Source organism: Myotis daubentonii, chromosome 9 (assembly GCF_963259705.1).
Source record: "Myotis daubentonii chromosome 9, mMyoDau2.1, whole genome shotgun sequence".
Classification (NCBI taxonomy): Eukaryota; Metazoa; Chordata; class Mammalia; order Chiroptera; family Vespertilionidae; genus Myotis; species Myotis daubentonii.
In genome coordinates this window covers 55,559,918-55,583,130 of record NC_081848.1, presented here as the reverse complement: position 1 = coordinate 55,583,130, position 23,213 = coordinate 55,559,918, and the positions used below count along the sequence as shown (strand labels likewise).

At 53.5% G+C, this 23,213-nt stretch overlaps 1 protein-coding gene across 6 annotated transcripts in view; it reads left to right on the top strand.

Annotated features, from left to right (window-relative positions):
* The first annotated feature begins 701 nt into the window (after nucleotides 1–701).
* Nucleotides 702–23,213, top strand: part of USH1C (USH1 protein network component harmonin) — a 44,908-nt gene continuing 22,396 nt past the window's right edge. For 5 of the 6 annotated variants that reach the window (XM_059709061.1, XM_059709059.1, XM_059709058.1 and 2 more), the window contains exons 1-14: nucleotides 702–831; nucleotides 10,042–10,109; nucleotides 11,570–11,713; nucleotides 11,849–11,987; nucleotides 15,936–16,044; nucleotides 16,193–16,217; nucleotides 16,407–16,464; nucleotides 16,760–16,854; nucleotides 18,160–18,244; nucleotides 19,151–19,210; nucleotides 19,351–19,407; nucleotides 19,720–19,862; nucleotides 20,887–20,952; nucleotides 21,724–21,848. In XM_059709061.1, coding sequence (XP_059565044.1) covers nucleotides 796–831; nucleotides 10,042–10,109; nucleotides 11,570–11,713; nucleotides 11,849–11,987; nucleotides 15,936–16,044; nucleotides 16,193–16,217; nucleotides 16,407–16,464; nucleotides 16,760–16,854; nucleotides 18,160–18,244; nucleotides 19,151–19,210; nucleotides 19,351–19,407; nucleotides 19,720–19,862; nucleotides 20,887–20,952; nucleotides 21,724–21,848 — 1,210 coding nt within the window. In that variant the 5' untranslated portion in view covers nucleotides 702–795. The remainder of the gene's footprint in view (nucleotides 832–10,041; nucleotides 10,110–11,569; nucleotides 11,714–11,848; nucleotides 11,988–15,935; nucleotides 16,045–16,192; nucleotides 16,218–16,406; nucleotides 16,465–16,759; nucleotides 16,855–18,159; nucleotides 18,245–19,150; nucleotides 19,211–19,350; nucleotides 19,408–19,719; nucleotides 19,863–20,886; nucleotides 20,953–21,723; nucleotides 21,849–23,213) is intronic. The other variant, XM_059709056.1, reaches the window with a different exon arrangement.

The window sequence follows — 23,213 nt, the reverse complement described above, 5'->3', positions numbered from 1 at the left end:
GAATTGAATCACATGAACCAGGTGGGGTCTCAGACATGGGTTAAGGTCAGCTTTAAATCCGACTGTCATTGCTAGGCCCTTCCAGTGAATATGTGTGTGTGGGGGTGGGGCGGGGGGGGGGGGGTGTTTGGAGGGAGTGGGCTAGGGGAGGTGGGAAGGGATGGTTGAGGAGGGGCACTTCCATCCCCTGTTTCTGGCCTCTGTGGGCCACACTAAGACCCATGCCCAAGGAATTCAGATCAAAGATTTCTTCCTAGTGGGAAAAGCCCAGGAAGGAGGTCATTATGGAATGCACGCTGCAGGAGAGACCTGGGGCAAGGGGTGACAGACAGGCTCATGAGGGCACATGGGCCTCTGTTTGTGTACCCAGAGAACTCTGACTGGATTACCCCACTCCTTACCCACCTATGTTTGAGTCTCAGGACCACTGCATGACTGCCCCCGCAAAAAAAAAGAAAAAAGAAAAAAAATGTCCCAAACCTCCTCCGTCTCCAGAGATCCTCTCCTTCAAGCGTGAGCGTCTGGGGGGTCGTTCCAAGGGGACTGGGATAGCGTCAGCCACCCACCCACCCACCCACCGCCACATACGCACACTGCAGCCACTTGCTCCCGGGCGCTCAGAGAGCGGCGACGAGGTGCGGACAGGTGTCTCCCTCCCCCGGCCGCCCTGCCCCGCCCCGCCTCCACCGGCCAGGCCCCGCCCCACCGCTCCCAGGCCCTGCCGGTCACTGTCTGCGGCAGCCTGGCACCCGGAGGAGCGAATTGTGCAGAGACAAGGCGCGATCTGCCCCAGCCATGGACCGGAAGGTGGCCCGAGAATTCCGGCACAAGGTCAGAGCTGCTAGGGGCCCCTCCCTTTCCCAGTGGGACCTGAGGGCTCCAGGTAGCCTGGGATCCCTGATGAAGCCAGTAAAATGAGGGAGCAGCACTGGGGCTCCCCTGTAGGAACTGCGGATCTGATCTTTGTCCCTTCTTCTGCCCTCCACGGGCTGGGACGTCTTTAGAGTTGGAATTCCTTGCAGCCCTGGCCTGAGACGGGACAAAGTGGGCAAATCCCCCAGCTCCTAGTGCCCCAGCTCAGTGGGAGCATGTGGAGAGGGTGGGGGCAGTGTCTGAGAGTTAGGGAACTGCATCTCTCTTTCTCTCTCTCTCTCTCTCTCTCTCTCTCTCCCTCTCCCTCAAAACCCTTCAGGGAGCCCCCCTTTCCTGCTTAAGGGCATTTCTTAGGTCCCCAAGCAGAGAAGCGTTTGAGGAACTGGTGCTGCCCCAGGGGCAGTGGGGAGAAGGGCGGTGGTCCAGGTAGTCAGCCAGAACCTTCCCCAAAGCCACATCTCCCCCGGCGGGTCCCACTGGGGCCTCATTTGTGGTGGGGAGTCCGGACCATCACTGAAAGCTGCTGGGTTTCACCCAGGGAATTTCCAGAACAGTTTCCAGAGCTGTGCCCGAGCCCTGAGACCAGAGAGGACCATCCGGGAGAGCCAGGGGACCTCCCCACCGGGCCTAGAGTGAAGCCAAGGGTGCCTGGAGCTACCCACAGGCCCCGCCCGAGGGACTCACAACTGTGTGCCCTTTCTCCCTCCCAGGGCCCAGAGGGGTCCTGTCTTCACACCAAGCCTTCCCTCTTCTCAGGCCTGAGGGCAGAGCTCAGAGAGACAAGATGAGGGTCCTTAACCCCGCTCTCCCCACAGAGAGGCCCAGGGGAGCCAAGGAGCCAGCCAGTACAGGGCCACAGGGGCTGAGTGCCAGGAGCCAGGGGTCAGCCATTCACTTCATAAACATGTTTGAGCACCCATTCTGTGCCAGACCCAGTCTCTGCCCTCAAATTGTTGGCTGTGTGAGTGGGAGGCAGACCCTACACGAGTAAATACCTGCAGCTGGGCTGCTGAGCAGGGGATCAAGGTTTGCTGGGGCACAAAGCGGGCAACTCATACTGGCAGAAGTTTCCTAACAACGAGGCCTTGGGCATCCTGGGGTGAGCGATAGCTGGGGGGAGTGTGCGGCAGTGTTCACTGGTGTACCCTCTTGCAAAGGGACGTGAGGGGGGACATTTCGGCAGCAAGGGCGTCTGGTGAGTGTAGATTTCAGACAACCTCACGTCCCCCACCCCAAGGCTCAGGCTTGAGTTTCACTTTCCTGCCCCTGGTACGGAAAGTAAGGCCGGGCCCTCTTTTGCCTTCTCCCCGGGGGAAGAGGGGGTACTAGTCTTTGCCTCTTTTCAGAGAATTACCTCTGGGGCCCCAATGTCTGCGTCAGCCCCTGGGTTAGCCCCTGCTCCTCTTCACCAGGCCCCCCGGGCTCCAAAGGGCCTCAGGCCTCTGTGTTTACCCCCCCCCCCCCTCTTCCTCATCACAAGTCATTGCCTATTAATGCCCCCGTGAGTGAAGGCGGGGCAGGCGCCATGCTCGGCAAGGCCTGGGCTGGACTTTGTGCCCTGCAGCTTGGGAGGCAGCAGCGGCCCTCCCCTCCCAGGCTGGAGATCATTCAGGAAGGAATAGGGAGAAAGGAAGAAGCAGCTGAGGACAGAGAGAGGGGCTCATGGGTATAGAGGGTGAAATCAACTACTTGCTGTCGACTGCTCTCTGGATGTTCCCTCCTTAGTGTTTCACAGCTAATTGACCCACTGGGAATGATTGGTATTCTAAATCCACAGTGCCTTAGACTCTAAGGCCTAAGGTAGTGTGTTGTCCTGGACAGTGCTATGTGGCCTTGAACCAGCTATTAACCTCTCTGTGCCTCCGTTCTCTAATTAAATGAGGATAGCAATCATGTTTAACTAGTGAGGTTACTGTGAGTGCTGGAGGCGATCTACACATGTGGAAGGAGCTTAACTCGGCCCTGGAACTTAGTGAGGCCTCAACCACCGCTCACTGCTGTTGTCCATTATCTGGGGCTGCGCAGAATTAGGTTCAAATTGCAACCCTGTCAACTCATGAGCCACGTCATCCTCCAGGTGTTCGTGTTCTCAGTTATGAGGTGAGGTTTGTAGTGCTTCCCTTTAAGGACAGGAGATATGAAATAGGAACTCAAGTGCTGGCTACTCAGGGCACATAGTAACCATTGGATACATGGACATCCTTTTCCCACCGATGCCTTCGGAGCCACAGGAATCTGTCCCTCTGGGCTTGTGCAGGTTGCCAAGGCCAACGGGAGCACGTGCATGGCCTTCCTGGTCACACGGATACCAAGGGGAGGGAAGGATGGCAACAAAGAAGGCTGCCCCTCTGCTCACTCACCTGCATGGTGCAGGAGCTTGGTTACTCATTTGCTCAAAAAGTATTTATTGCCTGTGGGTGTCTGTAGTGTACCCTGCCCCAGGCCAAGCATCTGGAGGTGAGGTGGAAAGACATAAAAAGGTCAGAAAGAGTCCCTGCCTTCTAGGGATCTCCTCCTCATTCATTCATTGATGCATGCAGTAAATATCAACTAAGCTCATAATATATGCCAGATAATATTTTAACCATTGAATAATAAAACAAAGTCCCTGCCCTCTTAGATAGCACATTCTAGTAGGGAGGACAGACAGTTAACAAGTAAACCAATAAACGTATCATGTAATACCAAGTAATAATAAATGCTATGAAGACTAAACCGGGGTGAGGGGACAGAGAGTAATGAAGGGGTACTCTGTATATAGGGTGGTCAGGAAGGCCTCTCTGAAGAGGTGATATTTGAGCAGACACCTGGAAGAAGTAAGGCAAGGAGTCTTGGGATATATACGAAAGAGCATTCCAGGAGCGGGAACAGCAAGTGCAAAGGTCCCGGGGCAAGGAGAGGCTTGCCTTCTTTCAAAAGGGCAAGTAGGATGGTGTTTCTGAGAGGAATTCAGAGAGTGGTGGGAGAAGGATCAGAGGTGGGGGTAGGGGGCGGGTGGGGGGGCTGGTAGGCCATGGTCAAGACTTTGGGATTTGTTATGTGATGAGAAGCCAGCGGGGGAATGACATGACTGATTTACATTTAAAAGGAATTGCTCTAAGATTTGAACATAAACTTCACAAAAGAAGGTACATGAAAGGCCTATAGGCATGTAAGTAAATGCTCTATATCATTAGTCATTAAGGAAATGCACATTAAACAATGAGATAACATTTCACACCCTCCCGAATGGCTACAATGGAAAAGACTGACAATAACAAGTATTGGTGAGGATGGGAACAGCTAGAGCTCTCACATGTTGCTGCTGCAGTGAATACAAAATGATACAACCATGTTGTAAACTATGTAGCTTGGCAGTTTCTTGTAAAAGTTAAACATACATTTACCATATGAGCCACCAATTCCACTCCTAGATATTTACTCAAGGAAGTGAAAATACATGTCCACAAGACTCACACCTAATGAGAAATGGATGAACAAACTGCAATATACCTACACCATGGACTATCACCCAGTCATATAAAGGCACACAATGACACAGATGAATCTCAGAAACATTCTGCTGAGTGAAACACGGAGAACACAGAAGTGTGATCTGTATGACTACATGTATGTGAAGGGGATGGGAGCGGGGCTGACGGAAGAGGAAACTCTGAGATGATGAGCTGATTTGGGTGTTGGTCACACCAGTGTGGAAATTTGTTGAAACTCATCAAACTGAATATTTAAAATAAATATTTTTTTTTTTAAGAAGAAACTGCTCTGACTGCCGGTCGAGAGCAGCCTAAGAGGGCCAAGAGGGGAATGCAGTTAGGAGGCTCCTACAGTAGCCCAGGCCGGAGGCGGGGGCTGGGACTAGGGTGAGGAGAGGTCAGACCCAGGATACATGTTGCAGCCCTTCCTGTGGGCTTTGTTGATGGGTTGGCTGTGGGGGTGGAGAGAGAGACACCAAGGGTGACCTACATTTTGGGAAAAGGAGCAGGTTGGTGGAGACAGAGTGGGAGATGGTGGGAACGAAGAGTTCCATTTTGGACGTTTTAAGTGTGAGACACCTATTAGACTTTCCAATGGAGAGGTGAGTGAGAAGGCCAGTAGCGGTGGGAGTGTGAAGACTGGGGAGAGGTCTGTGCTGGACACAAGTCTCAGTGAGTCCTTGGGGTGTGAATGGTAGTTCAAGCTCTGAGACTGACGAGGTCATTTAGGGAGAAAAGGCTCGGGACACCCCAACCTTTAGAGGAGAAGGAACAGCAAATAAGGCAGGAGAACCAGGAGAAGGCAGCATGGTCAGCTGTGCCAAGCGCTGGGTTAAATGCTCCCAACTAGTTGGCAAGATATGAGTCTTTTGAAAAGATTTGAAAAGATGAAGGATAATAAAACAAGAGACAAGCAGCCCCAGCACTATCTGGGATGCAAGCCGTGAGGGCCCAGGAAGAATGTGCCTGGGCCCATTCGTCCCGCCAGCATTTACGAAGGGCCCACTCTCTGCCCGCTGCTGAGACTATAGACTGTGTTCCATCTATTCTTTTTTTTAAAATATATTTTATTGATTTTTTACAGAGAGGAAGGGAGAGAGATAGAGAGTTAGAAACATCGATGAGCAAGAAACATCGATCGGCTGCCTCCTGCACACCACCCCCCCGCCCCCCCACTGGGGATGTGCTTGCAACCCAGGTACATGCCCTTGACCGGAATCGAACCTGGGACCTTTCAGTCCGCAGGCCGATGCTCTATCCACTGAGCCAAACGGGTTACGGCTGTACTATCTATTCTTACCTAGTTTTATTTAACAAATGCTGAGTACTTACTATTTGCCCGGCACTGTTCTGAGCATTTGACAACTAATCACTCATGAATCACTTTAAAATGATGAATCCCTCAAAGAAGGATGAAACCCTATGAAACAGATACTTGAATCCCCATTTTTCAGGTGAAGCAGAGAGATGAAGGCCTAGATGGGGGAGGAGCTTGTTGGTCTCACTCTCCACACTCCCCCCAGGCCTGTGCCTGGGCCACACACACATTAGTGGGGACACAGGCGGGTAAGAGAGAAAGTACAGCACAGCTCGGTGGGTCCCAGGGCCGGGGTGGGAACAGAGTGTGCAGAGAACGACAGGACGGGCTTTGTGGTGGAGCCCGGAGAAAGGCTGGACCAAGGCGAGCTGACATTTGAGCCGAGTCTTAGCAGTGGAAGAAGAGGTCACAGAGGAAATGATGCTGGCACCGCCATCAATAATAGCTAATGTTTCAGGCCAGCCAGTCAGGTGGGAGCAGCTGGCTCATCCAAGCGGAAAACTGAGAGTCTCATGAAGGGGCCACATAGAGGGAAGGGCAGGAGCACATGGACCAACAAGGCTTGTTAACACAGCCTGAGAGGAGCAGCAGCCAGAAGCCAGGGCTCCTGAAGGCGAGGGGAGGGAGGGTTCCCCCAAACAGGGGCAGCCATGGCCCAGACAGCATCTGCAGCCTCAGGTCGGGGAGCCTGCCTTAAGGTGATCCAGCGTGGTGGGAGCCGGAATCAGAACCCATTCCCCTTCTCCCCACCCCTCCCCACCCACTGCTGAACACAGCAGGAAGCTGAGGGCAGGAGCTCAGGCAAAGCTTCCTGGGACACAGGGCGTGTGGCGAAGGCTGGCGGGTGGGTCTGGAGGTGCAAAGGAAGAGATTCAGCACATGTTTTGGGGCCTGGGCACTCTCCTAAGTACTTTGCATGCATTCACTCATTTAATCCCCACCGTGGCCCAAGGTTGAGTGGAACAATATGCATTATTTAATTTGCTCTTGCTCTCCTTTTCCCCTCTTTGGCTGGGTGCACACATGGAGTTGAATTTGCATGAGCTGAAGGTATATGCTTCCTCTCTCCTGAATGGCCAGGCCACACAGAGGAATGCCGGGAGCTGAGGCTGCAGTGGGCCCAAGGTCACACCTAGAATTTGCCTCTCGTGCCCCAGACAAGGGGCCTGAACCCCCATATCTCCCTGCCATATAGGCCTGTAGCACAGAAATAGTTGAGCACCAGCTAGAGAACGAAGGAGACCAGACACAGGTCAGACACAAAGTCGGGGGGGGGGGGGGAGATTGACGTGATAAATAAACCTCCCAATAGTTATTTGTAGACGATGGCTCCTTAGGATTTCTGTGCCCATCATTGAGAAGGGCTCTAAGAAAAGGGAAGGCTTTCTAGAGATAGTTGGAGGAAGAAGACATGGTGTCTCATATACAACAGGTGCTCCATAAATGTGTATTAGACAAATGCATACAAAAATGTTATATCTGGCCCTAGCCGGCTTGGATAGAGCTTCAGCCTGTGGACTGAAGGGTCCCAGGTTCGATTCCGGCCAAGGGCACATGCCTGGGTTGCAGGCTCGATCCCCAGTAGGGGGCATGCAGGAGGCAGCCAATCAATGATTCTCTCTCATCATTGATGTTTCTCTTTCCTCTCTCACTTCCTCTCTGAAATTAATAAAGAAATATATATATATATATTTTTTAAAAAGGTATATCTGGGAAGTGGATACCATATGGTGGTCTAGAGAAAGCAGAGGTTTTGGAGCCAGCGGACATAGGGTGAAGGCTCAGCTCTGCTACTTCTCTGAGCCTCTGTTTACTCATCTGTGAAATGGGGATAGTATTGTCCATCCACCTCAGAGCATTGTTGGGAGGTTAAAGGCATTATGTGTAAACTTCCTCAGACGTGGTGAGCAGTCGGTAAATAGAGTCTGTCCTGAATGAGGGAGCCAGGCAAGAAGGGGCTCAGCTGTGAGGCTGGTGAGGAAGCTCCAGGCTGCGCGTGGTCAGGAAAGACTCTGGAAGGAGGAGCTTGCACTCCCCTTAAACAAAGGCAGGGTTCGAGGGGAGGAGGGAGGACAGTCCATCTTGTGTGGGTCTGGGACTGACTCTTTGGTGACAAGCTGAAACTGAGCAAACAGGAGAAAGATCCAGGAGGCCGTGGCATGTGTGTGTGCTGAGGACATGGGGAGGTGGTCACCCAGGATTGGGCCAAGAGGTTGGAAGGAAGGTTCCAGATTAGAGCAACTGGAGTTCACTTGTCATTCAGCAGACACCACTGAGCACTGCATGCCTGTGTGCATGCCACTGAGCGCAGGCGCTTCACTGGTACCTGAGTGCAAGGTATCGGGAGAAACCCACCCAGCTGATCTTCAGACTGCGGCTGGGCTGTCCTCTTGGCGAGTTTGCTGGAACCCAGACTCCAGCAGGAGGGGATAGACCATATAATTTTTAAAAAATTGTTTAGAAAGTGAAAGTTGAATTATGCTGGTGATGTTACTGTGTGTCAGGCTTCTAGAGCAAGTTCCATCTTTCTCAGTTGTCTGTCTCGGTGCCTTTGAAAGCCCAGAGAGTGAGGTGTGAGTGTGTGTTTTCACGTGGGTGTGGTCTGACAATGAAGCAGATGGTTTGCCACAGGACCTCCATGTGACTTGACCACTTAGATTTGTATTTAAAGAGCATCCCATATAAACCAGTTGTGTTTTCCCAGCTGTTATGGTATATAGATAATTTCTTGAATGGACACATTGAAATGATAGAGGGAGGTGGATCATTCTGAGTGAGTCCAAGTCCCACGTCGGAAATGGTGGAGATGACCCTGGAGAAGGAGGGCCGGGCAGAACCCAAGACCAGTATTTGAGTGACTGAACGAACTGGTGACATCAGGCTAAAGAGCTGAACTTGGCAGCTGCCTCTGAGGACTGGTAGGATGTGACTTCTGGATGCTGTGGTCAGCATTGGAGGGTTGCCGACAAGGACGGGGACCCTGGGACCCCCAGGAACAGGCTTTTTTCCACAAAGACCATCTCCAGGTGATCTGTGGTTGGCTGGGAAGGAGAAAAACAGCATCCTAGACTGTAACACTGGAAATTGCTTGTCTTCTACTCCCACTTTCCACCCAGTGCATCAACACTGCCTGCCTGCTGAGGACAGCGGGAGGCATTTCTGCAAGGAGGGGTGGGAGAGAGCGGCAGCCTTAAGGCCTCAGCCAATAAGAGATTCTCTCTCACCTTCATCTCATGCGCCCCCACAGCTGGGGTGGGGCTAGGAGCCATTTGGTCAGGAGATTCTCACTCCAACCAGAGCAGATGGGATTTTTATGCTCCTCTTGGAGAGCAGAACATCTGTGGTTCAGTCATTCAAGAGAGTGTCTTCTCACTCATGATGAATCAGGCCAAAAGGGTTGGGCCCAGGGTGCTTGGACAGACTTATCCCAGAACCCCTGAGATACTCATAGAAAGAGGCAAAGCTGTGCTGACCCTCCTCTGAGGACCAATCAGCGGGGAGCTTGCAGCTGAGGTCCTGGACCATGTTGATGGGCCTGGAGGCTGCAGGAGGGAGGGACCCAGTGATCCCTCCAGTCGCTAACTTTGCCCTCTCACTCAGCCTCGGGCTGAAGAGGAGCCAAGGATACAGTGTGTAGTGATTCGCACTGAGCCGTCCCAGGGAGTGGAGCTCGAGGCTCCTGGGCCCCCAGCTCCCCTGGGACTGAGGTGCTAATGAAACAGCTCCTGACCCTGACCTTGGAGTCCCAGCCATTGACGTCAGCAAAGATGAAATAAGTAACCTGACTCTCCCCCTAGTGTGTGTGGGGAGCAGGGGGAATAGTCAGGGACGTGGGGAGGGGAAGGAGTGGCCAGAAGTCAGGGCCAACCAAGCTTAGGCCAGGGAGAGACGGTGGAGTGGCCCCTGGCATCGGTGACACAGGAGAACCCGGTGGTGGGGGGCTTCCAGCCGGTGGGATGTGCTATCTGAGCGAGTGGCCCAAATCCTTTCTGAAAGCAGTTATCCGGCACTATAGCCACTATCAGGTAAGACCAGGAGCCGACACTGCCGTGGTCACCCTGGACACTGAGCTGCAGCCCCGCTGTCACGGGGCATATCGCTGTCATATATGTGCAGATGCGTGTGCACCCACCTGGGGTGAGGCTTGGCCTGCACATCTGGATGTGCAGAGTACTCCTGTGGCCACGCCTGGGTGGTCTGCACAGGTGTAAGGTGTTGGGGTTAGAGGGCCAGCCTGGCCTGTGGCTTTCCTCCTTTCCTCACAGCCCCAGACCTGAGCTGATGCTGAGGAGGTCCCTGGTGGTGGTCTCCCCCTCCCTGGGATCTGCACTGGGGGTGCTAGGCCTGCAGCTGTAATTCTGCTCTTGGGTTTTCCAGGTGGATTTTCTGATTGAAAATGACGCCGAGAAGGACTATCTCTATGACGTGCTGCGGATGTATCACCAGTAAGTGTGCTGAGTCTAGCTCCTGTGGGCCACCTGGGGACCTCTGTCTGCAGGGAGCCCTGGGATGGGTCCTTTTATGACAGGAGGACCGCCCCCTCCCATGCTGGGGAGCTCGGGGGTGGAACAGATGCTGGGAATGAAATGGACACATCATTCAGGTGTCTCAGCAAATATTTGCACAAACACTCTGTGCACGGCTCTGTACTAGGGGCTGGGGCATAGGTGTGAGCATGCCCGACTGGTCACTGCCCTCAGCTTGCTCACAATGTGATGGGGAGGGGACATCAAGTAGCCGGATGGGCTCCATAGAGTGTGCCTGCTGGAAAAGGACAGGACATGCCAGCTGGCCCCAGCACCTGTGCCAGATGTCTCTTATGACCCACCTGCTTTTTGACTCATTCAGCATACATTCATAAGCTCCTGCCACTTGCTGGGCACCATGCAGAATCCAGTAATGAATAAGATCGACTTTCTTTCCTCAGCTAGCTCATGGCCTAGAGAGGGGAGGTGGACACACACTACAAATGTAAAAAAACTCTAAGTTATAGTAAAAGAAGTTCTGAATATAATTAAAAGCAGTAGAAAAAAATTAAAAGCAGGATGTGAAGAAAGGGAGTTTTCCTTTCTAACCACGGGGGAAAGGACCAAAAAGGCTTTAGCGTGGGTTTGAAGGGTAAGAAGGATTTTAGTAGGTGGGAATACCAGGGAACGACATTCCAGGGTGAAGGAACAGCGTTAACAGACCGAGATGAAGATGTGAAAGCACAGGTGTGGCTGGGAAGTGACAAGTAATCTGGGGGAATAGAGCCCAGGGCCCGTGGAGACCTTAGACAGCCAAACCTGGAGCAAGTCCCTGGAGAAGGCCAGGGAGGCCCTGAGGCTGCCAGGGAGAATGGAGTGTGTCCTCTGGGCAGGGGGAAGCCATTGAAGGGTTTTGAGGAGTGACTTACATTTAGAAAAGACTAGATGAGAGTGAGCAAGTTGGCAGGCAGCTGGAGAGAGGCAGGCCAGAGACACTGAGGCCTGAACAGTGTGAAGAGGAGGCGAGTGAGAGGTATTGTGGAGGCAGAATTTACAGAGTTTAGCTACAGGTTAGAAGTGGGAGACTGGGGGAGGGGAGGGGCAGGAGGGGTCAGCGCCATCTCACAGGAGGTTTCCTGTCTGGAGAGATCCTGGGCTTCGGAACTGGGCAGAGTGGAGTTTGAATCCTGACTTGATTTCATTTGCAAAATGGGTTCCTAACCCCTACCTCACGGGTTTCCTGGCGATGCTGATATGGGAGAGCAAAGTTCTTCTGAGACAGCTTGCCCAGAGGTGGGGCTCTGGCTTTTCCGGATTCTCAATTCCAAGGCCTGGGCCCAGTGGGTGGGGACCCAGTCCAGGACTGCTTTCTCTGGGAATCCGTGGTTCTCAGAGGTCATGGTCCTGGGTGAGACTCCAGGTCCCCCTTGTCTCTGCAGGACCATGGACGTGGCTGTGCTTGTGGGAGACCTGAAGCTGGTCATCAATGAGCCCAGCCGCCTGCCGCTGTTTGACGCCATCAGACCCCTGATCCCGCTGAAGCACCAGGTGGAGTACGACCAGCTGACCCCCCGGCGCTCCAGGTGCGGAGGGAGCCCCCTGACTAGAGGCACGGCTGGGCGAGGTCACCCTGGGATGGACAGGGTCCCTCACTAGTGGATGGGGCAGCACTGGTGGTCAGGCCAGAGCTGGGCCATCACCCACCTCTCCGACGGCAGGAAGCTGAAAGAGGTGCGTCTGGACCGTCTGCACCCCGAAGGCCTGGGCCTCAGCGTGCGTGGCGGCCTCGAGTTCGGCTGTGGGCTCTTCATCTCCCACCTCATCAAAGGCGGCCAGGCAGACAGCGTCGGGCTGCAGGTGAGCGGGCAGAGTCCTCAGGCTTCCTGCCTCCCCCACTCACTTGCTGGGCTGCGTGGCATAACATGGTCACTCACCTCTCTGAGACTTTGGGAAAGGAAGACGCTGCCGCACCCTGATAGATTTCCCTCAGGCTGCAGGCAGTGGCCTGTTTTATTGAGTCCCGTTGGGGACATGGCTCCCCCTCATGCTGCTGCTCTCCCCCCACTCCCCTCCCTCCTGGTTATGTCCTGACACCTGAAGCTTTGGGCATGTAGCCTTTTACTGGAAGGTAAAAGGAAATCCGATGTACTATCCTAACTCCTGGCTTTGTAGCCGTGTGACTGCTGAAAACACTTAACCCCATGCCTCAGTTTCCTCATCTGTAAAATGGGAATGACGATGATGATACTATCCACCTCATCAGGTTGTTAAGAGGAGAATTCATATTATGAAGTACTTATAACAGTGCCTGGCACAAGTGCTCCTGTGCCTGTTAGGTAAGCAGAGAGGGAGATTGAATAAACACCAAGGATGTGCCAGGTAACACGCTCACAACCAGCTCTCGTTGTATGCCTTGGCTGTATCATCCCGTTTCCAGAGCTGATAGCGACTCAGTCTTGACTAGTGTCACAGCCAGCAAGTGGCAGAGCCAGGATTTGAACCCAGGTCTCCTGACTGCCAAGCCCAGGGATCTCTCTTCAGCAACCCAGGTGCCCCTCCCCCGGGGTCCCCGCACCTCAGTGTCTGAGCAGAGATGGGCAGACCTCCAGGTCTCGCTCCTGCCGGAGCCCAGAGCTGTATTTTTGTATGTCCAGATAAAAGAGGCCCTCCCCGACCCGCCCAGAGCTTCCAGCATGTTTGTTATCAACACCCCAATCCGGGCTGCCAAGCCAGGGGCTTTAGGGGCCTGCGGGGAAGGGTACCAGACACCGTGGAGTGGGAGGTGGAAACTGGGAGCTGACAGACACCGCTTTGTTCTAAATCCCTGTCTCACGGCTCGCCGGTGGCGTCTGAAATTTCAGCCGCTTCATTATTCTTCTCCCGTGCGCACATTTTCCAGCCCAGAAATGCGGCCAGAGAGAGAGCACAATGAGCTCCTCTCCAGGCGTCAGCGGAGGCCCCCTTTTTTTTCCAGGGCGAGCTCTCCTTCTAGGACAGGCACTTCTCAGCGATGCCTCCATGCTGGGGGCTTTGGGCCATTTTAATGAAACAGTTTTATCTTCCCGCCTGTTTCTCAGGCTTATGCATTATCGGCCCTTTCTCGGGCTGGCGGGCTCATCTCTCCTTTGTGCCCTGCCCCTCAGATCGTCATTTCACTGTGGCCCTGGCACAAAGGGCCTTTTGCAGGGCTACGCTGGGAGCGAGAGGGGAGGAAAGCCGATCCAGCAACCTGAGCCGGGGGCTGCGTGGGAATCGTTCTGCCTGGGGTCCTGGGCAGGTTCCCTTTAGGAACCAGACAGGGAACTTCACTCAGGGGAGCATCCATTCGCCTGTCTGGGCTCATGTTTCTGGGGAGATCTCCTGCCTGGATGTGGCTGGAGGAAGATTCTGGAAGGCAGGGGAGGGGCATGTTCAGGCACAGCCAGGCTGGACTGAAGGTCCTGTTGATCTGACCTGTGAGGCTGGGCCCCCGGGTTGGGGGGCTTGGACCCACCCATAGGACCTAGCCCTGGAACCTCATCTCTCTGCTCATATCACCCCTATTGGAGATGTTTTAGTGCATGTTTTTTAAAGTGTATGCTGTCTGAACCTACATCCTTTGCCCTGCACAGGGCGGTCTGTGCTGCCCAACCTGCTGTATGGTCCAGGGCTGGAGAATGATTCTGCGTGCATGGAGGTCCCAGCCATAAAGTGGACAGAGCAATCCCTGCCTTTCCTGTGGGACTTGAGGGCTCTGACAGGTGGCAAGGATCTAAAGAGGGCAAGACACAGGGAACTGCAGCCAGGCTTGGCCAGGGGCCCTGCTTTTCCATTTCCAAACGCCCACGAGCCAACGCTTGTGGTCTCGGGGAAACCTGACTTCAAATCCCAGCAACGCTGTCTGCTGGCTGGGTGACACTAAGCAAGTGGCTTCAACTCTCTGCGCCTGTTTCCTCATCTGGTTAACAGAGATGCAGAGTTGTAAAAAGTCGGGGCAGGGGCTAGTAACGGTTCTCCTTACAGGAGATGGCCCCGGAAACCTAGACAGTTCTGCAGTGAGTCCCTCCGCATGATACCTTTTGAACCCTGTGCCACTCCTGTCAGTCCCCTGAGAAGATTAGGGTGTGTGTCCAGATGTGGAAAGGAAGTGTTCAGGTGGCAACAATGAGAAGGTGATTCTGTCACAATGCTGTAGAAGATACGAGTTGACACTCCCTCCTGGACTGTCTGCCCGCCCAGCCCCTAGGCCCCACTCAGAGTCAACATGTACCCACTAGTCTCCAAAGGGTCAGCACATGTGGTGTGAGCTAAGCCCCTGCTGACCTGCGCTGGCCTCAGGCTGGAGGGGGGCATCCAGGATCCATCCCTGTTTTATAGCTAACTAGAGGCCCAGTGCATGAAATTCATGCATGGAGAAGGGGGAGTCCCTCAGCCCAGCCTGCACCCTCTCCAATCTGGGACCCCCTCAGACATCCGTCTCGCAATCTGGGACTGCTGGCTCCTAACTGCTCACCTGCCTGCCTGCCTACCTGATCGCCCCTAACTTCCCTCCCCTGCCAGCCTGATCTGCCCTAACCACCTCTGCCTCGGCCCCTGCCACCATGGCTTTGTCTGAAAGGACGCCGGAAGACGTCTGGTCTAATTAGCATATTACCCTTTTATTAGTATAGACGGCTGTGTGACCTTTAACAAAACATCACCTCCCTGGACTTCAGTTTCTACTGATGTCTGAGGTTCCTTCCAGCCCTGCAATTATTAAATGAGGAATTTCAAGCCTGATCCCAGGCCAAGGTACTTGGAGGAGCCCAAGGCAGTATCCACTAGGGGCAGTCTCACCACCGATCTGTATCCAGGCTGGCCCACCAGGCCCAAGTGCCCCCTATCTGTCCCTGTGTAAGGAGGGCTAAGTCCTGAGAAGAGGGATCTGATCAGAATATTTAGAGCTCAGGTTCAATGAAAAATAGCAATAACAACCATGTATTTATTATTTGAGGTCAGACACTGGCTGACTTTATATGTACACACTCACTTAATTTTCATAGCAACCACATTTCCCCATTTTACAGATGAGGGAAAGAGGTTCAGGAAGTCCAATAGACATGCCCAAGGTCACACAGCTAATAAGAGTAAGAGCAGGGGTTTGAACCCAGGCCATCCAATGCCAAAGCCTTTTGTTCATTTGCTGTTCTTTGCTCACACCCAGAATGGGAATTCAGAGTCAGATTAAATGTCCATTGAATTTCCATAGTGTGGAAAAAAAGGGAGAGAGTGTGTGTGTATGTGTGTGTGTGAGTGAGAGAGAGAGAGAGAGAGAGAGAGAGAGAGAGAGAGAGAGAAAGAGAGAGAGAGAGATGTGCGCTTGGGCCAGGAGTCCTGTAAGTTCCCCACCCCAACTCCGTTGTGGTGTTGCAGGGAAGCCTGCTCCTTGGGGTGGGGTGGGAAGAGCTGCTTGAATCTGTGTGAAGGGTCACCCTCTGCATGGATTCTGGACCCTTTGGTACCCCAATGGGGTGAAAGGGATGCCAGAGTTAGGTTACAGAGCCTTGTGTTCTATTCCCAGCGCTGCTACCCATTCTCTGTGCCCTTCCCCCACCATTTTAGGCTCTCCATCTGTGAAACAGGGCGGCAGAAAGACTCCTGGGAAGTGCCACTGTCCTGGGGTCCGTCAGGCTGTTGGAGGATGGGTTGGTTGTGACAAGGCACCAGGGCACATAGTTAGGCCATCGTCCCCTTTCCTGGAGAGCAGGCCCGGGGCATCTGGTAGTGAACCTGCCCGGCCACCGATGCTCCCTCAACCTGTGCCTCTTCCCTCTGTGTGTGGCCAAGGTAGGGGACGAGATCGTCCGGATCAATGGGTACTCCATCTCCTCCTGCACCCATGAGGAGGTCATCAACCTCATCCGCACCAAGAAGACTGTGTCCATCAAAGTGAGACGTGAGTGAGGCCAGAGGGCAGGGGAGGGGGATAGAAGGGTGGAGAGGTGCTAATGGTGGAGTAGGGTGGTAGGCAACAGGGAATCAGCTCCTGGGGCAGGAGGGGAGGGCAGAGGAGCCGCCCTAACCCCAGTGCCTTTCTCCCACAGACATCGGCCTGATCCCCGTGAAGAGGTGAGCAGGACCCTCCTCTGAGACAGACTCTTCCCTGTGGGCTCAGGGTCCTGGGGTTTGGCTTCCCACAGGCCAGCACTGGCCCTGGGCCAGCGGTGACTGGGGGCTCCAGATGGGGCAGATCTGGACTTGGGGCCTGGTCTCTCCAACATCTCTAATGACCCCCCTTCTCATTTCATTTCCCATCAGCTCTCCTGACGAGCCCCTCAAATGGCAGTATGTGGATCAGTTTGTGTCAGGATCTGAGGTAAGGACCAGGACCACCAGTGATGGGGTCTGGATGGAATGGTCTTCAAGGAGGGGCAGCTGGTCCTGAAAGGGGCCTTGCTCTAGGGATGTGCCCTCAGGGGCTTCACACATGCCCCTGTGCATCCAGAAAGCCCCTGTGGGTGGTGGGCCCTCAGCCAAGCCCAGCAGGTATAGACCTCTCCCCCCAGGCACAGAATGGCCATCAGACTCACATGGGAATAGTTGTGCTTATGAGCTCAAATGGCCATTTTCACACATCTGACACCTAGTGACCCTTATTCTCTTTCCTCCAGGGCGGGCGGAACATTCTGGGCTCCCTAGGGAATCGAGAAAACAGGGAGAAGAAGGTCTTCATCAGCCTGGTGGGCTCCCGGGGCCTTGGCTGCAGGTGGGTAGCAGGCACGCCCTGGGGCTCACTCATGACCAGCAGACCCCAGGAGGACCCTAATGCCTCTCCCTTTTCTCGCTGCTTCTGAGGAAACTTTTACTCACTGATGATGATACTTTGTGGTGCCTGGTTTCCCCTCTGAGTTTCACAACAGGTCTGTAAGGTCAGGGGGACAGCTCTTAACAGGCCCATTTTACAGATGAGGAAACTGAGGCCCAAAGAGGAACCATGTTCCTCTGGTGGGACCTCAAGCCACTGTAAAGGCCTCTGTCCTGCTGATCATCTCTGTCACTGTTCCCCTGTTACCTGTTGCCTTGTGGGTTTCCTTAAGGGGCAGCCAGGGGATTGCAAATAGGAATTAGATCACACCACATACTCTTGATAAGCACGCAGGTCTAAGGGTCAGCCCCTTCTCTGCCACCTATGAGCTCCAGAACCTGGACTAGCTACTTAACCACTCTGAAGCTCAGCTTCTCCCTCTATAAGCTGGGGGTAATAATATCCACATTGTGAGGAGGAATGAGATGACAGAGGTATCAAGCTTAGTGCCTGGCAAGTAATAAGCAGTTGGTAAACATTAGCTATTTTTATTTAAGTCATTCTTATTGTTTCCATTCATTCACACTTATTCAATACTTTTCTGCCAAGTTTAAGTAATAAAAAGCCCCTCCTTTCTCAGAGATTGCAGCCTAATATCGAATCCAGCCACATAAACAGTTACAGTAATGAACGACAAGGTTGCTAATGGAGCAGCATTCTGCATCATGGATGGCAAACAGGTTTCCAATCCTGTGCTATCTCTAATCAATTAGTAGTGGCTGCATGGTGTACTGTTTTGAAAGGAACTCTAAGGTTGCATCCAGGCTTGGTGGGAAAGAGTGCTGTGATTGATTAGTGATCAGTCTGGATGGGGAGAACAGTAGTGCAAATGCTTCCCTTGCTGTAGGTGTTTTAGGAGCACTGAGAAGAGAGCAACAATCTTAATCTTAGGATAGAAGAGGAGTTCCGTTAAAACCTTGTAGAGAAGATAGCATTTGAGCCTTAAGGAATGAATAGGAAAGTGCTAGAAGAGGAAAAAGCACATGTGATGTATTGGGTGAGAGGTTGGGTGGGGGGCAGGGGTTACAAGTAGTTGTCTGTGGCTCTTGCCACAGGTAGACAGTGAAGAGCCTTGGGTACTGAGCTCATGGGTGACCTGTTTCCTGAGGGACCAAAGCCTGGAGACCCAGGCAGAGGGAGCAAGGCCTTGAGAATGAGCGAGCGCTGGAGGCAGAGGCTCACCTGCATTTCCCATCCCTTCCACAGCATTTCCAGCGGCCCCACCCAGAAACCAGGCATCTTCATCAGTAACGTGAAGCCTGGCTCCCTGTCTGCTGAGGTGGGGTTGGAGGTGAGTGGGCCCGGGCCAGGGTCAGACTGGGACCACATAGTGATGGAGGCACACGTCTTCCCACACAGCCCTCTCTCGGCAGTCACTGGCTGATGATTCCTTCCCACGCCCTAAGGGAAGCGTCACAGAGGGGGTGGCATTTGACCATTTCTACAGTCTTCTCCAGCTCTGAGAGCCTTTATTCCTGAGCTCGGGACTGCAGTAATAATGATCATTGAGTGTTTACTGGATCAGACAGTGTTCTAAGCCCTTTAAAATTCATGAGAACTCTGAGAATTGGGTACTGTCATTATCCCCATTTTACAAATGGGGAAACTGAGACCCAGAGAAAGTATGTGACTTTTCCAAGATCAGCTACCTAGGATGGTAGAGCTGTGATTCAACCCGAGGTGGTCTGATTACAGAGCCAGAACTTGTCACCTCTACTTTGGCATATTCCTTCCTCTTTTTGTGCATCAGAATTCTCTCCTATAATATGGGGTGATAGCCTTCCTTCTAGAGTCATTGTGTGAGTTAAATGAATCAATACACATGCCGAGAACTGGCATATAGTAAGGGACCGTTGAATGCTAGCTACCACTTATGACTCAGCACAGCCTCTGCTATATGAGAAGTCCACGGGCTCCTAGGTCTACATTCTGAGTGTTTAAAGCAAATGTCGTACATTCAGCCAAAGGAATGACCCTCTAACAAGATAATACTTGGCAGCTGCTGAAAGACATGAGGCAGAGGGACCCTGAGTGGACTCCATCAGAGCTTTCCAACGCTCTGCTCATGAAGGAGAGCTGAGGTGCAGTCACTTGAAAACCCAGCATCTGCCCTTGAGCCCCAGGATGAACCTTTCCTTCAGATAAGTGAGTTTACAGATAGTGCAGACGCGCTGATGCCTCTCCATTCCTCCACCAGGCAGGGGACCAGATTGTCGAAGTCAACGGCATCGACTTCTCCAACCTGGACCACAAGGAGGTGAGACCTACTGGCTGTTATACCTCTGCCCTCCATGTCTCACCCCTCCCCCCGCCATGGTGTCTGAAACCTGTGCTCTCTAGAGACCTGGACTGCTCTGGTCTGTCAGGCCTCAGCTGACTGCCCACCTGTCCCCACAGGCCGTGAACGTGCTGAAGAGTAGCCGCAGCCTGACCATCTCCATCGTAGCTGGAGCTGTAAGTCCAGAGTGAGCTGCTGGGCCTCCATGACCCCTGACCTCCAGGCCCAGCCACTCAGAGCCCTGAGGTCTGCCACACGCTCCCGAGAAGGGCCAAGGGTGTCTCCGTCCCTGAAGCTCTGACAGAGCAGAGGGAGAGGGTCTCTGCCCAGCCAGGGCACATCTGGGTCAGAGACAGCAGGAACCACAGGGCCTGACCCTGGGGTCACGGTGCTGAGAAGACAGCCTTCATCTGGGCCCCCAAGGCTGTGGCAGTGGGACCCCAGGTTTCCCAGGGGACTGAGCCTGGGGCCTCTTTTCTCCCCACGAGGGCCGGGAGCTGTTCATGACGGATCGGGAGCGGCTGGAAGAGGTGAGGCAGCGCGAGCTGCAGCGGCAGGAGCTTCTCATGCAGAAGCGGCTGGCGATGGAGTCCAACAAGATCCTGCAAGAGCAGCGGGAGATGGAGCAGCAGTGAGTGTGGCCAGTTAGGACGCCCCTTCCCTGTCCTCTCAGACCACATCCACCTTGCTTCCTGCCCACTGCGTCCTGAGCCAACCTCATCCTCTCCTCCAAAGGCCTGTCCTCAGACCAGATGTGTCTAGTGGTGGTCAGCATAAGCATCCCCTGCCGCCAGGCCACCAGGCTCCTCCCTGCTTGCCAAAGAGAGCCCCTGATTTCCAAGACCCAGGAATATGGGGATGCAGTAGCTAACGTCTGTCCAGTACCATCCATGTATTATATATAATACAGCTGGTGCTGTATTATAGCCTCATGTATGTTACTGAATGTCATTTTCACAATAGCCCTGTGAGATGGGTGGTATTAACCCATTTTACAGGTGAGGAGACTGAGACCCAGAGAGGGTAAGCCACTTGTGTGCAAAGTCACATGTGGCCAAGCGGGGGTTCACAACAGGCAGCCTAGCTGCCCTGTCTGTGGTGATAAGTCCCGCCCCCACATGGGATGGTTGAGATGATGGGTTGAGAGAATAAACGGGGCAAGCAATTCATACATCAAAAACAGTGTCAAAATCTAAATCCAGTACATTCTAGGAGCTTTATAAGAATTTGAAAAGGGATTTTCCCATCTCTCTCATCACAGATATAGCCTGAAAAACTAACCCTGCTGGTACCTCTGCCCACAGCCCTGGTCTTGGGTAGTCATCCAGCTTTGCCCCTGGGGTCTGGGGCCCCTTCCAGGAGAACCTCCCTCAGGCCAGGCCCTGCCTATCATCAGTCACTGTATCTAAGAGTTTGGAGGTGGGTGCATAGTGTGGCCCGCTCTGACCTTCACTCTGGCTCCGGCAGCACAGAATCTCTGCTTAGTGGTGCCAAACAAAACCCCACAGAGTACACGACCAGCATCCAAAGCTGGCCCAGGCACCCTTGGAGGGGAACCTGAAAGAAATAGAACTTTTTCCAAATCAGGAGTTAGCTACAAAGAGTGAACTCCCCTTGCACAGACTTCAGCATGCCAATCTGCATTCGTGTTTCAGAAGGAAAAAGGAAATTGCCCAGAAGGCAGCAGAGGAAAACGAGAGATACCGGAAGGAGATGGAACAGTGAGTGCCTCCGCCCCATGCGTCCGCACCTTGTCTGTGTGTGGACGTGAGTGTGCTCTCGGAGGGTAGCCAGCCAGAGGCCACCTCCAGGACCAGTTTACCTGGCCCTCTTGTCCCTGGTGGATCCTCCTTTATTTTAGCCATTCCATAATCCTAGTACCGTGAAGCCATCCCATTCCAGTAACTAGAACATGATCTTACGTAATTGCCAGGGTAGCATTCACACTCGATTTAGAATGCGAGAGCCAAGGACTCTGTAGTCTTCACCACAGCTAGAATCCATGGTCTCTCCCCAGGCTGGTTGAGGTTTCCCTACAGCAGGGGTGGGGAACCTTTTTTTTTTTTTAATATCTTTTTATTGATTTCAGAGAGGAAGGGAGAGAGAGATAGAAACATCAATGATGAGAATCATTGATCGGCTGCCTCCTGCACACCCCCTACTGGGGATCGAGCCCGCAACCCGGCGAGTGCCCTTGACTGGAATCAAACCCAGGACCCCTCAGTCCGCGGGCTGATGCTCTACCCACTGAGCCAAATTGGGGCGGGGAACCTTTTTTCTGCCAAGGGCCATTTGGATATTTATAACATCATTGAAGGGACATACAGAATTATCAACTTAAAAATTAGCCCGCTGTATTTGGTCATTTAATTAACTCACCCCTAATGCCTTGGCAGGGCCAGACCAAACGATTTCCCCGCCTCTGACCTATAGGCAGAAGCTGGGCCCGTGAAGGTTCTGACTCTAATCACAGGCATGGGGTCTTATTTCAGGATCGTGGAGGAGGAAGAGAAGTTCCAGAAGCAGTGGGAAGAAGACTGGGGCTCCAGGGAACAGCTGCTCTCGTCTAAGACCATCAGCGCCGAGATGCACCCCGTGCCCCTTCGCAAGCCAAAGTGTACGTATCATGTGCTGGTGGGTGGGGAGAGAGCTTCCTTCCGGGGCCAGGAGGCTGGGGGATGGTCCAGGCTGAGATGCTGGTCCCTCTTCACTCACCACCACCTCCCCAGGTGCATCACCCTGGCTGTCTGGGCTGCATGTGCTTCACAGAGGGGCAGCCATGTGCCAGGGCCTATCTGCCAGGGCATTGGGGTGGGAGGGATCTGTCTGCCCACCTTGTCCTCGAGGCCTGCTGCCAGGCTCTCCCCCACAACACAGACACAGGCAGCTGGACCCTCCCCATGCCCGTGGGCTGCTGAAGAGGGATTGGAGAGCTGTAGGGAAAGTGAACTGCTTATGGGATTATCTTAGTTTGCTGGGTGTTGTATCTTCTTCCTGCTTGGGTCTGAATTGGTGCTGGGATGGAAGAGCAGCAGGAAAGGGGGCAAGGGTCTCACATGAGAGCAGACTCTGGTGGTCCAAGCTTGATGGGCAACTGTGGGAGGAGCTTCCCTGAAGTGACCCTACCACCTGCGTCCTTGTGCATTGGACCCTGCGAGGTCCCTGCACTCCAAGGATGGAATCAGGACGCCCAGGGACCAAACTGCGGCCATCCGGTGGCCTCGGGTCCCTCTGCCTTTATCTCCTTTCTTCATCTGTCCTATGTTATGATCCCCAGTTTTGGTCCAGGCCTCAACCAACTGCTCTCCTTTCCACTAGCTCTCAATCCCAACTCCCAGGAAGCCTCTTCAAGGGGCAGCTCACAGCACCAGGGCAAAGTGGGGGCTCACTCTCAGTGCTTCTTAAGTGGGCTTGTGGTGGGGAGCCAGGAGCAAGGCAGCGTGGGGGTTGTAGCAGCCACAAGTCCAGGATGCCTGGTTGGGCCTTTACTCTTCATAGCTGTTTTCATCATTGACATGGGGCAGGTTCCACTCCAGCTGACTGCGCTCAGCCGACCTGGGAACCTCCAGATGTGGGGTGAATCTGTATCCAAGGACCAAGGTTCCCCATTTCTGCTGTGTGGCAGCTATTTGGGGTCTGTGATAGGGTCCGGACATCTCTTCAAAGATGGCCCCAACTTTGAATTTTGCCCAAGCCCTAGAGGGACATGAACTGGGGTTGATGAAGCGGTTCAGAGCCATCTGGATGGTTCCACCTCACCCTCCTTGGTGCAGGGCAAGCAGCTCCCACCCAGCCACTCCTTCCTGGCAGGGGGCACTGTGTCATCTTGGGGTCCTCTCGGAAGGACAAAGCACACTCTCATCAGCCTTCCCTGTGACGTTCGGTATTAGTTGAGGATGAGGCCAGAGCTAAATTCCCAGTGAATAATCTGTGCTTTAGACAGGGAGTTAATTTGCTCTTAATGCGTGAAACAGGAGCTTCA